General features: G+C 34.0%; 1 protein-coding gene across 3 annotated transcripts in view; it reads right to left on the bottom strand.

Moving 5' to 3' along the window:
- Positions 1 to 14,600, bottom strand: part of LOC140048615 (gephyrin-like) — a 219,957-nt gene extending 205,357 nt beyond the window's left edge. For 2 of the 3 annotated variants that reach the window (XM_072093368.1, XM_072093367.1), the window contains exons 1-2: positions 14,398 to 14,600; positions 4,818 to 4,896 (exon numbers count right to left, since the gene is read on the bottom strand). In XM_072093368.1, the coding sequence (XP_071949469.1) occupies positions 4,818 to 4,896; positions 14,398 to 14,434 (116 nt within the window). In that variant the 5' untranslated portion in view covers positions 14,435 to 14,600. Of the gene's footprint in view, positions 1 to 4,817; positions 4,897 to 13,944; positions 14,009 to 14,397 lie in introns of all 3 variants that reach the window. The other variant, XM_072093369.1, reaches the window with a different exon arrangement.
- Positions 14,601 to 15,293: the final 693 nt, after the last annotated feature.

Here is a 15,293-nt window from a genome sequence, read left to right as displayed (position 1 = left end):
ATGTTTACATGAATTCGTATCTACAATCCAATAGCTTCCAGAAAACGTTTTAATCGTGATTATCACATTTTATTCTGATGAGCTATAACAGATTAAAATTTACTGTAAAGATAAATATAAGTGACCCACGTTATTTACATTTTTAGACATGATGACGTCATAAAAATTAAAAAAATTTTTACTCTTGCGTAAGATAGTTGATTGACCTAGAAAATTTCAAAATCTGGGTTAAAATGGAATACGGATAAGTGGAGAGGCGCTCTATTAAATGAGATGCGCTATGACGAAAGATACAAAAATCCTATATTTTATATTCGCGTGGCCATACGATGACGTCACAATGTCCGGTTTGCCATATCAATGCATGATTCCTTATCTACAACTTATCATCTTCCTGGATATGTAATTTAAACAAAGTTCACCTCGTAGTTTAGAATCTATGATTGTTTAAAAAAAGGTATAATTTTGACAAATTTTTGAACTTTTTCCTCAAAAACGCACATAAATTATCCAATTCGACGTGCCCGTATGACGTAATTTGAAGTCGAAATTGTTTCAAAGTTGGTAAAATTACTATAAAAGGCTTGAAAACATAAATCACGAGAGAAAAATTGTTTTCAACGCTACGTTCGCACCGCGCGCGTAAAAAAAAGCATGCGCGTGGGAATTTTTGACATGCTTAAAATGACATGAAACGCGTAGAAAGTTGATTAGAAATTGATTTCTCGCAATTTGAAATTTTAAACGCGCGTGCGCGCGTAACTTCGTGTGAAACATGCCATTTTTTCCCCATAGTCAGTTAGCGCAAGATATAACTTAAACTTTTTTTCAGTTTCAATTTAAATAGTTATATGGTTTTCGATCTATGTTAAATACGCGAAATTCGGAAAAACGCGCGTAAGTCATGTTGCGCAACTCTGACGTCATTCAAAAATAGGAGGTGCACAATTTCACGTAAATGCCCACATGTTGACAAAGTTATGAAATGTTATGTTTACACGTTTTTGAGTTACGCGAGACACAAAAATGACAGAAAGAAAGAAGAATACAGAAAAAAAAAACTAGACATGAAACTCGTCACTTTGACGAGTTAGTTATCCGCACGACAAACGCCACGCGCACGTCATACGTTGGAATTTTGCACACGGAAAAAGATTATGACATTATGACCTGAACTGAAGAATATCATATGCTGTTAGTGCTGAATTCTGTCAATTTTGTGTCATATAGTATATACAGTGCAAACGGTATAATCTGTATACATGTTACATACAGTGTAGAATAGGTGAAATTACGGGTCCCCCCGTTTATACTTATTTTTAACACGGCTTTGGTATCAAAATGAAACACTAAGATAGCAATTTCGGAAGGAAATTATCTCAGCAACAACATATTAACGTGTGGAAGAAATTTGAATACGTAAAATATAGATGCGCGCCCTTTTAAATGTGATGAACTATTACGCAAAATATGAAAATACGACTTTTTTTATTCAACTGGCCATATGATGACGTCACAACATCCGATTGGCAAAATGTTTACATGAATTCGTATCTACAATCCAATAGCTTCCTGAAAACGTTTTAATCATGATTATCACGTTTTATTCTGACGAGCTATAACAGATTTAAATTTACTGTAAAGATGAAAATAAGTGACCCACGTTATTTTCATTTTTAGACATGATGACGTCATAACAATTAAAATATTTTAACTCATGCGAAAGATAGTTGATTGACCTAGATAATATAAAAATCGGGGTGAAAATGGAAAACAGATAATTGGAGATGCGCTCTATTAAATGTGATGAGCTATGATGAAAGATACAAAAATTCTATTTTTTATATTCGCATGGCCATACGATGTCGTCACAATGTCCAGTAAGCCGTATTGATGCATGATCCATGATCAACAACTCATCATCTTCCAAAATACGTAATAAAAATAACTTTTACCGTTTAGTTTAGAAACTACGACTGTTTAAAAAAAGGTATAATTTTGACAAATTTTGACAAATTTTTGAACTTTTTCATCAAAAACGCACATAAATTATCCAATTCGACGTGCCCGTATGACGTAATTTGAAGTCGAAATTGTTTAAAAGTTGGTAAAATTACTAGAAAAGGCTGAAAAAACATAAATCACGCGAAAAAATCTGTTTTTAACGGTACGTGTGCTCCGCGCGCGTAAAAATTTGCGCGCGCCTGGGAATTTTTGACATGCTCAAAATGACATGAAACGCGTAGAAAGTTGATTAGAAATTAATTTTGAGCATTTTGAAATTTTAAATGCGCGTACGCGCGTAACTTTTGGTAAACCACGCATTTTTTTTTCAACAAAAAGTTAGCGCATGATTTAAATTAAACTTTTGCAAAGTTTCAATTTAAAATGTTATTTGGTTTTTGACCTATGTTAAATAGGTGAAATTCATAAAATCGCGCGCAAGTCATGTTGCGCAACTCTGACATAATTCAAAAATAGGAGGTGCACAACTTCACGTGAATGCCCTCATGCTGACAAAGTTATAACATGTTATGTTTACAAGTTTTTGAGATACATGAGACACAAAAATGGGGGAGAAGGAAAGAAAAAAAAAAAGTAACAGGACAGTTACAAGGAGTTATCCGCTCAATGCGGATAACTAAAAAAAAAAAAAAAAAATGATGATGAAACAGGACAGTTACAAGGAGTTATCCGCTCAATGCGGATAACTAAAAAAAAAAAAAAAAAAAAAAAAGATCCTGACAATAACAAGGGGTTATCCGCCAAGTGCGGATAACCAATAAAATCACAGGGGTATAATAGGATTCAGGTAATTTATCACCTGCTTAGTTGATTTATCTGATAAGGATTTTGACCAAAAAGTTCTAATTTATTTATTTTATTTATTTTTTTATTTTATATATTTAGGCAAATTGCCAAGGATAACCATAAGCAAATTCAATCACTATCCTTCTTAAAGGGGGAATCTGGGTTTAAAATTGGTTTTAAATATCGTTTATTTATTAAATAAAAAATATTATAACAATATAGACATGTCAGAATGAAGAAGTAATAACGAGAAATTTAAAAAATTAAATTTCATATACATTTTAGGGTAAATTCATGGAAAGTCTGTTTTTCAGCAGCTTAGGGAAGCTCATTAATATTCATGGGATATTCACAAAATCACGTCACCAGTGGATTCCAAACTCGCGACGTCATGTACGTTGTGTTTGTCAACTAATTTACATCTCTCTCCCCTGTCAAACGACGACCACCCGATCATTGTGAAATACATTTTTTGTACATTTTCTAAGCTAGGCCTAAAGTGTAATAATAACAGTAGTAGTATATATTTATTTGACATTTAATGAAATACAAAATTTAGTACAGATACGGAGTCATAAATTATACTACAGTATTTTTATACCTCTATAGTACAGATCGTATTATCGGCTTCACGTACAATACTACTCTAGTCCTAGCCTAATAATAATATGGGCGAGAGCCATTCTGACTAGGGATTCCATGCCACGATGGCTACGTTAAAACAATGGGGCCCATGGGCCTAGCTAGCCTACTACTAGACGATTGGCCCATAAATATCAAAACCCATCCTATCAACCAAACTCCTAAACAATCTAAACCTAAAACGTTCTACAAAATCGGCTGTAAATATTGAAGCAAAACAAGGTCCGATCGCCGTCCACACGTATGGTGTCCCGATCGTCTAAGTAGGCCTAAAATAAAATAGGCTTAGTTTACTCTCCAAAAAAGCGGATACTCATGCATCAAGTAGACCAGGTAGTAGGAAGGAGACCTAGCCGATCCGGCCCAGTTAAAAATTGAGCTAGCTAGTGTAGTAGACCCTATGCGAATTGATACTACCAGGCCTTTTACTATAGGCTGCACTACACAAATATTCCAACTCTCTCATTCGAGCTATATTATCTATACCATTCCGGTAGGTCAAGTCGACCTTCAATCAAATACTGTACATCGTTCATGTTGTGATTATAGACGGGGTATACTCGACCCGACCAGTTTGGTATTGTTGTATCTGCTTATCACGTGACGATGCCAGGCATGGGCAGCAGAGAGAGCACGTGTATTTTCGTCTCGCTCGATCCTCAGCAGGAATGTACAGTATACGTTACGCTTCATTGATTTTGATTTTTCCCTAAGTCGGTGCGAAAATCGGCAAACGTAAAGTGCAAACATATCTAATTTTTCACTGTTTTGATGAATTTTCATAAAAAATTGACTTTATAAATGGGAAGACCGACTAAAATTACATCAGATAAGTATAATTTTACAAAAGTAATTGATATGGTTTATGATAACGAGTCGTCGGAAGATGGACCATTTCACGAATTTCCTATTTTGTAACCACAGTGTGATTTTGCCGTAGCTGCACTTGTAATCTGGCCTGATTTCACAGCCTTCGTTCTGCTTCACTGGGCGCTTATATAAATTGAAACTTTTACCGTTCAAGAGACAAACAAATATATTTTACATTTTTTACTATTCATTTTAAACCCGGAACCCCCCTTTAAAGGTGGCAATCCGTTCACGAGACAAACATATACACACAATGCTCTACATAAACAAAGTCTTTATTACAAGTCTTTGGGAGTGGAGTTGTAAATTGTCATTAGAAAAAATCCTGACATGACAGGCTTGAACCCAGGACCCTTGGATTGGCAGCCAAGCATCATAACCACCAGGCCACAACTCCACTCCAATGGGGATGTACACCTAATGTAGATGGTACGCGAGCGAATTTTAACAGGCTTTCCTATATCTACACCAAATCTTAATTGGCCGTACTGTACCTTTCATTGTCTTCAATCATCTGTTGGAGAGTCAATCCACTTTTGTCAATGGAAGTCTTGTTGAAACAGCTATCACTAACTGCAAATAATGAGCATAAGAAAAAAACAATATCAGCATTTATTCTTTCCTACATAATAAATGTATATAAAATTAAATTTTCCTATTTTGTAACCACAGTTACTTATTTGATCTTGATTTTTTTTATAAAATTAAACTATGGACAAAATGCTTGGTAAATTGTAGATGGAAATCAATGAATTTCACTACAAATAGAAATGTATACAATATTAATCTACTGGAGTTGCGACGCATAAGAGTAGACCTCATTGAAACTTTTAAAATAATCACTGGACGTTCCAGAAAACTTTTTAAGATGACACAAGATCAAAAGGACATGCATACAAAATTCACAGAAATTAGTTGTGTAGGATAAATTTTTTGCACTGCGCCTTTAGGAAGTTATATTCCAGAGAACGGAAGCATTAGGAAACAGTTCCCACGCGAAAGCTTATAGTTTACTAAGGCAGAAAAAAAATGGCAAGTTGTAACTCAGACTGGGCATGCACACTCCAAAAAAATGGCAAGTTGTAAACTCAGGCACGCGCACACTCTGGACAGAGTCATTCACACTCCACTATGGGAAGATTTCAATGGGTAAATTTTACCGTTATTTGCGCTTTGATTTTCTACTTGGTTAATTTCACCGTCAGTCTGTTTTATGAATGTGAGAGGACGAATTGACTTTCAACCATACCAGAGTCGTTTAAACTTATCAGTGCAATTGAATACAGTTTTTAGGTTATATGCATTATCATGCATAACCTATTTATTTTGTGAGAATCTTTATTTATTTATTCTTTCCTCTCATATTTTGTCCGTCAATTATCTTGAGATCAATTTTCATCTAGCTATGTCAAGTTTTCAGAGTATATTTCTTAAGGCCAGGAATCGATGTGATTATCTTTTTTCATGGTGCACAATAAACAATTTTAACAAAAGATTTAACAAAATCATGTTTGTAATCATATCTTCACAAGCATGTATCATAATTAAACCAAATTTGGTACTCATAAATTTCAGATCATATTTCATCATATGTAAATACAATTACGTGCGTAGTGCATATAACGCATGTGTACGCTTACAATTTTCAAAATTGTCAAGTGTTTAAAAACCTTTCTTTAGTAATTTCATCATATTTTATTCACTTTTCAACTTGAAACCACGTTATACGAGCAAGTCAAAATTGAAACCATGTTACACGAGCACGTCAAAATTGACAGGCTATGCACGTGTAAGTAAAAATATGCTAAATTTTTAAATTAATATAGATCGTCAGAATGCTTGGGACCCCTATTTTGCATTTCATTTTCTTAAAGTGTATATATCATATCTATGATTTATTATGAAATTAAGAGAAAAAAAGTTGATTATGTCATCATTAATTGCATATTAAATAAAAAAATGTTCTTGGACCGAAATAACAAACTTAACTTTAAAATATTCATATAATTATTAAAGTTAAAAGTATATACTTTGACAGTGCATCATTTTTTAAAATTTTTAATCTATCAGTACCAAAGTGGGTACTCATGCATAGTAAATACACAGAGGAATTTTTCTTCAACTTTTATTCAGTTGCGTATGGCTCGGTGGTATGTTCTCGTGTCTATAGCATTCAAGGTACCGAGATCGAATCTCACCTTGGGAAATAAGATTTATTTTTATATCCGTATTGATTTCTTAGTGTATAGATTATACGCACGATTTATAATGAAATCTAGAGAAAAAGTAACTTGTCTTTATTATCATGTAACAATTGTGGTTTATGACCACATTATGCAGAAGTATCTTTGATCCGATTGTGATACTGGCTATTGTATTTGCGATAGTTATCTTTATTTAAATCAATGCATATAACCTATAATTCGTCATAGGGACGAATTAAATCTAGTTTCTATATTTATTTTACACAAAATGTTTACTGATTGATAATAAATCATTGTTTCTTAATTTATTAAATAGAATAATATTAGGCATTATTTATTGAAAATAAAAAAAAATTTTACGTCAAAGTAGTTGAGCAGCATGTACACAACCAGATTTCAACTCATAAATTTGACGAGTTAGTTTTCCGCACAACAAATGCCACATGCACGTGTGTTAGAAAATGCGCACAGAAAAAGATAACATCCTGAAGGTAACAATATGTTGTTATAGTGTATATATTCAGTCTATTTTGTGTCCGCCGTTCCGCAACCAATGGGACACGACAATGGGTCGCAATAAAAAAATTGATGGGTCGTAAAATCGTTTTACAGGTTTTTCCCTGTGTTGATGCGAGTAGCGTACACACAAAGGGGAACTGATGACGGGGAGAGCACCGACAGGGCACATGGACACTTTGGCTGCATAGTTCATTGTTACCAGTGGGGAATTCCCTTTAGGACAAGGATTTAAATCACCTACTAGTTCTACGGCGATAGATTTCTGTAGAACCTTTGATGCTGCAGAGGGCTTTTAAAGTTCGCTTTACTTGTACAACGTTTTATTAACTATGGTTTTACGTTAAACGTGAAAAATGATACAACAGCAACATGCGGATTGGCGATCACCACCAATCCGTGCCCACATCAATGAACTTGTAAATACGAAACAAAGCCAACCATCACACTTTATTAATTGGTGAAAAACTAAATTTGTTTTAAAATAAAACTTAAAGTGATGGTGATTGTTCTGAATTTTGTTTAAATTTGATTTATTATCAGTTTTTTAAAATTTAATAACTTAATTAATTTACTGAACATATAATTCGTTGAAAATTAAAACAGCTTATATTGAACAAGATAATACGGAATTCCGTATTTTGAATAAAAGGACAGTGTTTTTTCTTGCCAACATACAGAAAAAAATCTTATTAAAGTGAGTAGAGACATTTGTATAACGCATTTGCGATCTCAATTTTGCCTTAATTAATTATTTTACACTTGCACTTTCGCTATGTGTTGTGGGTAATAATTATGTAATTCCACAAAGCACGATACTTTAACGAAACTGGTTTCATAGAAACAGGTCCATACTCAAATGATAGCGATGCTGTGCAGGCCCATAGCCAGGGGGAGGCTACCTCACCCGTTTATAGTGAACCCCATGATGTTCACATTGAATGCAAATGTTATCGTCGGTCACGTGTCTTTACTGTCGTAAAAAGTAGACTATGGGAGTTTCCGGCCAAGAGGTGCCATTTATCATGAATTTTACGTGCAAGAGTACCATTTCCGGCCATATAGGGGTGTCATTTATCATGAATTGTATGTCCGAGAATACCATTTCCAGCCATCTAGGGGCGTCATTTAGCTAAATCACCACTGGGGGCTGTGGCTCAAATACTTGGTGGGTCGCGAGAACTCCCAATATATGATCATGGGGTCGTGGTAAAAAAACATGGACAATATACACAGTATTGTATACACATACAGTTTAGCATAGGCGAAATTACGGGACCCACCTTTTATTCTAATTTTTAACATGATGACATCACCAAAATGAAATGTGAAGATAACAGTTTCGGAAGATAATTTGTCTGACCAACAACATATTAAAATTTTGAAGAAATTCAGATACGTAGAATCAAGATGTGCTATTTACATGCTGTGCGCCAAATTGCGAGCGTAATGCAAAACGTTTGAAAATTTTGAAATGCTCAAAATGTTCTGAAATGTGTAGAAAGAAAGTTAGGACTTATAGTGGACTGTTTAAATGATTAGAATCGAGCTTTAATTAAATCTGGTCTGGACCGCATATATTTTGAAAGCTAATACAATCTAGTGTGGACAGCAAGTAAAATGGAATTTCAAGAAAAATGGCTATGTGACGACTGACAACAAAGTTTAAAAATTGTCACACAGCCGCAACTACGGCTCTTTCGGACATGTAATATCTGGTAACCACCGGTAAACAACGGTAAATAGCCACAACTGTACACATATAAATGTAAAAAGGAAATTTAATAATAATCTTTGACAAACAATTCTTTCTTTTATAATCCAAACCCCAATAAAAAAAAACCACAAAAAAACCCCAACCAATTCTCAAACAATGATACAGTATCCCTATTCCCCACACAATTTATACAATTTCCCAAATTCCCAATCCTTCCAGACAAAATATCAACAATCTTCTTATTGTTAAATAAATCCCCGAAACCCCCCTTTCAAATACAATAATATCACAAGATGAATTTCATTTTCATTTCATTTCATTATTTATTTGGTCTATTTAAGTATATACAAAACAAAAAAAACTGAAAATGGGGAGACCAGGGTTAACCTAAGTGAACTTAATCACTGTAGCTCAGCCGGTTGACCCAACCCCAAAGTCAGTTTACACATAAAAGACATAAACGCCCGTATTCTTAAACCGGACTTTAGTCGTAGTTCGAGCTAAAACTTTTAAAATGACGTCATTTTAATTCATAAACCGAACTTCAACTAAATCGCCGACTAATTCAGGCCAACCTCGACTAAATCGAGACGAATTTTGATCGATTTTTTTAGTCCTGGAGGGGGCAGGCTAAATGGTCGACTAAATGGTTTTTAAACGATGTTTATGAAAAACGTAACAGTCATTGAGTTGTTATATTGGCCAGATATTGAAAAATGAAATATTTATTTTTATATTAGCTTAATTAAGTATACATTGGTATAAGTTATAATAATGAAAATCATCTTTATTTACAACCGTATACAAATTACATTATTTTCTTCGCGCAAGTCCGACTTGAACAACGTCACGCCATAGCGACAATGGCAGATGCGGAAATTCACCACGCGATGGAATGTTTAGGGGGCCTAGCGCTTTCTTGTCACGCGATGAAGTGCGTGGTTCGTCGCGATCATACTTTGTTGGGGGCCTAGAAAATATAAAAGTTACCGTACCGCCATGGTTCCTGAATATATTTTGAATATTTTGTTTGTTGTTAATCAAAAGTACTTCACTGTTAAATTGATACTGATCTTGTTCTAATAATTAACGATTAAAATTACTTTTCATGTATATAGTCCTGATGCGTAAAAAGTGTTGTAAGAAAATGGAAAGTGAATAATTTTGGATACTTGCCCTTTGATTGGTTGACGAGAATCAACACACTGTGGAAGAATTTTCTTGCGTGTGCCGTGAAATTACGTTGTCTCTCACGGGACTGTCCAATTACACAGGAAAATAATGTATTTTGAATGAAGTTAAATAAACACTCTTTTTTATTTAGTAAACATGTAATTATCATATTTGATTGAATTTTACAATGTTGATATATACAAAATATATTAAAGATGTATTGTCCCCCAAAAACATGAAAAATGAAGATTAATTAAATCAGACTTTGAATATGTTATTTTGTAGTTTTAATAAAGTTAACCACTTCCGTAGAAAAAAAACTCAAAAAAATGACAAAATAAATGGTTAAATTAAACCAAAAACCCATTGTCTGGCAGCCAATTTGACAAATTTTTGCTTTAAATTACATTTTTTTCAGGTAAATATATATATTTTTTTCGATCCAATTTTGGTCAAAGTGGATACTATTACCGGTATGTGTAAACAATTCTTTTTATCAAACCAATGGTACGAATTACGAGATTAGATGGTAAATACCTTCTTTTCTTGACGGTTTCATTGTTCGTTTCACAAAAGACTTCTTCAGAAGAATGACTACCTGTTTACACAATATTAATTACAAACCAGATGAACATTTGTAATCATGATAACTATTATGCTACATTAAAATGGCATATTCAACAAAAATTTTGAATTATTTTTTCAGGGGGTCAATACATCTTTAACTAAAAACCATAATTTGTAATTATTTAATCAAAAAGTTGCGTAGTTCATACAATTGCCAACTGAGGGCGCAAGTATATATTATAATATTTATATAAAATACATAACTAACAGGCAATGTATTTCTATAATTAGGTGATCATTTAGAATAAAATGATCACCTATTGTTATTGTATGAAATCTTTATTCTTCTTATTTATTTCTCTCTGTACAAATTTGTGTAACTAACCGCGTAATTGATAAAAACAGCGTTTCGAGAAAAACGCGATTGAAGAAACGACCTTCACAAAACACACGATTTCGTCCTCAAAAAATGTCACAAAGATTTTTAATTTACATACATACAAAGTTAGACAATCCAGCTACCCATTACTTTAATTTAATTGTAATAATATTAATTAATTACCAAGTAAATTAAAGTTAAACATTAGTGTCACTTCGTGAAACCGAAAAATTCATTTCCCTACGTAGTTTACGCTTACGAAGTGACACTAATGCAGTTAGTGACACTTCGTGAAACCGCAAATTCCATTTCACCGCGTATTTCTAGTGCGTTGAAAGTGGCACTACTGTGTAATTCATAGCTTTCCAATGCAATGATCTTACATCATAACAATTATGTATGGTCCTTGATAAGTGAACACTATTATATATACATTACAAACATTTATGTCTCTTAAGTCCTGCCTGCACTATCCGACTTGCTTCATCTTCCTTTTCCATCAAATTTTTGCTCAAGAACCATCTCTTCCTTGTTTATTGCATGGCCACCTCCTCTGAGATGGCCATTTAATGTATTGTTTTCATTGATTTCCCTTTTGATTCTCTTCATTTTCCCATTATTTTAGTTAAATTCTATTTATTTTGATTTAATTTTTAATTGTTGTATGTTATTGTCTTATCAAATTGCATTTTTGTGAGGTTCTTTCTATCTAATGATCACCTTCGACTGGATGGACCACCCTAGTAAATATTGTTGAAATAAATGAAATCAAACTTAATGTGACCAACATTAATGTGATGTGCTCACCATATAAGCACCATTGTGTAATATCACAGTACCATATTTGGGCACAGCACACTTTTTTGTCAAACTAGTTTGTAGATAGGGTTAGATTATTTATAAATGAAACAACCACATCAAATAAATCTAAAAACATAGGTTGACCTACTTTAACACTTTTAATAAAAACTATCAAATGACATAGACAATAGGCCTATCTGGAATGTACAGTAACCATAAATGTACATATTCATATTTTTTTTTCCATATTAATAAATATTAGTTATTTTTTCAACATTGAACAATTAATAATTCAGTAATACAATACTGATTAATTTATATCAAAGATTGTTCTCTATTGTTATAAATCATTAAATACTTAATCAATGTCATTACATTATTTTTGTCTATTACCAGTATGCTTTTTAATTTATTCAATCCATTGTTCTGTGATGTACACATCATCTAAAATGCTCATATAACATAAACACTTGCTACAGGCTGCCTACACTTCCCCTTTTTAAACCTTGTTGGACTTGATACTTCTCCCTTAAATTGATGTAGATAGATTACTTGTTGATCGAATTTCGGTTGTTCCCCCTTATCTTATTTTCTTGAAACTGTTCTGAAAACAAAAAACACATTTTAACAGTGTCCGTCGCCTTGCAAATAGCGCGATGTGTTTGTTCGTAAAACTATATCACATATTAACTCCATTGGCGAAAACACGTGAGCTTGTTCATAGATAAAGTCATGTTTTTTGATAACATAACGATTAAAATCGAAATATTTTTTTAGAATCTGTAAATTCAAGGTGTTATCATCGATTTTGGTCGAATTTTGTGCACACTACCATTTCGTAGGGTCTTCGCTTTCGAGGTCTTCGATCTTCGCTTTCGAGGTCTTCTCTTTCGACACACCCGTGATTTCTTATTGTTAAAAATCAAGCAGAGTAGTTTAGCCTAGAGAGTCTACTGTAGCCAAGTAGCAGTACTACTAGTACTACTATTCCCTGGGCATACACATACTCTAGTTTGTTAGGCCTAGGCTAGGCTTAGAGGACCTAACTAACTAGGCCTACTAACCGAATAATGAACGCCAGGCCAGAGGCTAGCCTAGTTAGATCTGGGCCAGCTAGATATGCCTAAACGTCACAGAAAAGTAAAGTAGGCCTAGGCCTACCTATGCCTAGCTAGTACTAGGCCTAGGCTAAAAGTGTATCAAATTATACTGTTATTTAAATTATAAAATAAATATATAATAGGCCTCGACATGACGGATACCTGAGCGGACTAAAATTCTTTAAATAAACTAATTAACTTACCGTCTTTCTTGATAAAATGCAATGTTCTGGAGTGTGCGACCAGATCCTCCTAGCTAGGCTGTAGGCTAGGCCAAAACAGTAAACAAACGCGCAAAATTCATTACCCGTGTGGCACTCGCAAGCAGCACATACGGGTTTTTAATAAATAGTGTCACTTCGTAAAAAACGAAAATTCCATATGATGGTGTTTTTTTATATTGTCTAATTAATGTAATTAGTTAATTAATGATATTTGAAAGTTTAGATACATAATCAAAATATCGAAAAAAAAAAATTTCAAAAATTACAGATTTTTAGGTGTCACTTCGTGGTGACTGTGACGAAATATCTCAAAAAGTTAAATGTCAATGATTACCAAAATTTCCCAATGTCTGTCAAATACTGTAACTTAGTCCTAATTTCCTAAAATACGGTACCTGCACGTGTTTTTTGTAACACGCGGGTACTTCCTATTCATATCGGCAATGAGTTCATTTTTTTATATATTATATTTTTTATTTCTTCATTTTTTTTTAAACGTAGATAGTAAGAATCGTAATAATATTAAGCACTTTTTGCGTTCCATACTTTATTGTGGCCGAGTTGACCGATTAGTTTTTGGCCGAGTTGACGTGAGGCCGAGTTGACTTGAGGCCGAGTTGACTTGAGGCCGAGTTGACTTGGGGCCGAGTTGACTTGGGGCCGAGTTGACTTGGGGCCGAGACGGTTTGGGGCCGACTTGACCTGCACCCCATATAATAGGCTCAACTCAACAACGCTATAAGAGTATAATAGGATGGCATACATCAACATTTTCTGATCGTATGTTATTGTTAACGTACGTGCATGTAAAAAAAAGATTAATTTCAGTAAAATGATAAAAATGATCACCTATAATTCGTCAAAGTGACGAATTCAATTCTAGTTTTAACTTTTAATTTTGCATCGTTATTCCTAGTAGTAGTAGTATAAATGATTTGACCTTTCACTAACAGCAAATTGGTACATCTCCCCTATACTAGGCCTAGGCTAGGCCTAGTCTCTCTCTGAAAAGAAAGTTTGGAAAAAAAGGCTTAATTTATGCTTATAAAAATGCATCAAAAGCCGATAAACATAACAAGTTGGGCCGAAACGTCCCACCCACTACCACATGGTCGACCCCCTCAATCAAACTGGTTTAATTAAGCATTGACAATAGAGATTAAAAGGCTATGCCTATTATCCAAGCCCATTATTTAAGGCCTATATATTAACCTGTAAATAAGTAAGTATCAAAGGCTAAAAGCCGATAAATATAAATGGGCCGAATCGTCTCGCATGACCGAATCGTCTCATCAGCAGGGGAGAGAGGGCCGAATCGTCCCGCTGCCCTCTTGTCACACCAACTCAGCCTCAATGAATATAATGTAAATGAAGAAAAAGACGGCCTTAATACCTGTCAATACCCCAAAATTAATTATCTTATTAGCCATCTTTCTTTATAATAACTTCAAAAAAAGTTTATTAATGTAATAGCCTATGCCTAGGCCTAGTAGGTGTTCTGGTAGCGCTCTCTCTCTCCACTGTTTAATTATATCAGAAGAATGAGCAATCCGCGATTTTTGCATTACATTAGATGAGGTCAGATGAGGTATATTCAGAGCGTCATTCCTGCTGACGACTGGAGCATTCTCTACTTCCCTACGGAGCGCCATTTATGCCTTTATTAACTTCAATAATAGAAATAATACTACGGTAACTGCTCAAGTGGACCCAATTTAGCACCAGGGTAGCACTCACAGTGATATAAAATAGAAATAAAGTCACTAAATTATAATATCTTTTCGTATGTTAAAACACCGTGCTCAAGTGGACACAATTTGGCACCAGGGGAGCACAGTGATATAAAATAAAAATAAAGTCACTTAAGTTTCAATATTTTCGTATTAATACACTGTGCTCAAGGGGACCAAATTTGGCGTCAGTGGAGCACAGTGATATAAAATAGAAATAAAGTCACTTAATTTTAATATCTTTTAGTATGTTAATACACTGTGCTCAAGTGGACCCAATTTGGCGCCAGTGGAGCACAGAGATATAAAATAGAAATAAAGTCACTTAAGTTTCAATATCTTTTCGTATGTTAATACACTGTGCTCAAGTGGACCTAATTTGAAGTCACTTAAGTTTCAATATCTTTTCGTATCTTAATACACTGTGCTCAAGCGGAGCACAGTGATATAAAAAAGAAATAAGTCACTGAATGTTAATATCTTTTCGTATGTTAATACACTGTGCCCGAGTGGACCCAATTAAGTTTCAATATATTTTCGTATGTTAATACATTGTGCT

The sequence above is a fragment of the Antedon mediterranea genome, chromosome 5 (genome assembly GCF_964355755.1).
Source record: "Antedon mediterranea chromosome 5, ecAntMedi1.1, whole genome shotgun sequence".
Classification (NCBI taxonomy): Eukaryota; Metazoa; Echinodermata; class Crinoidea; order Comatulida; family Antedonidae; genus Antedon; species Antedon mediterranea.
The sequence above is the reverse complement of the archived record's forward strand: the minus strand, read 5'-3'. Positions and strand labels throughout refer to the sequence as shown.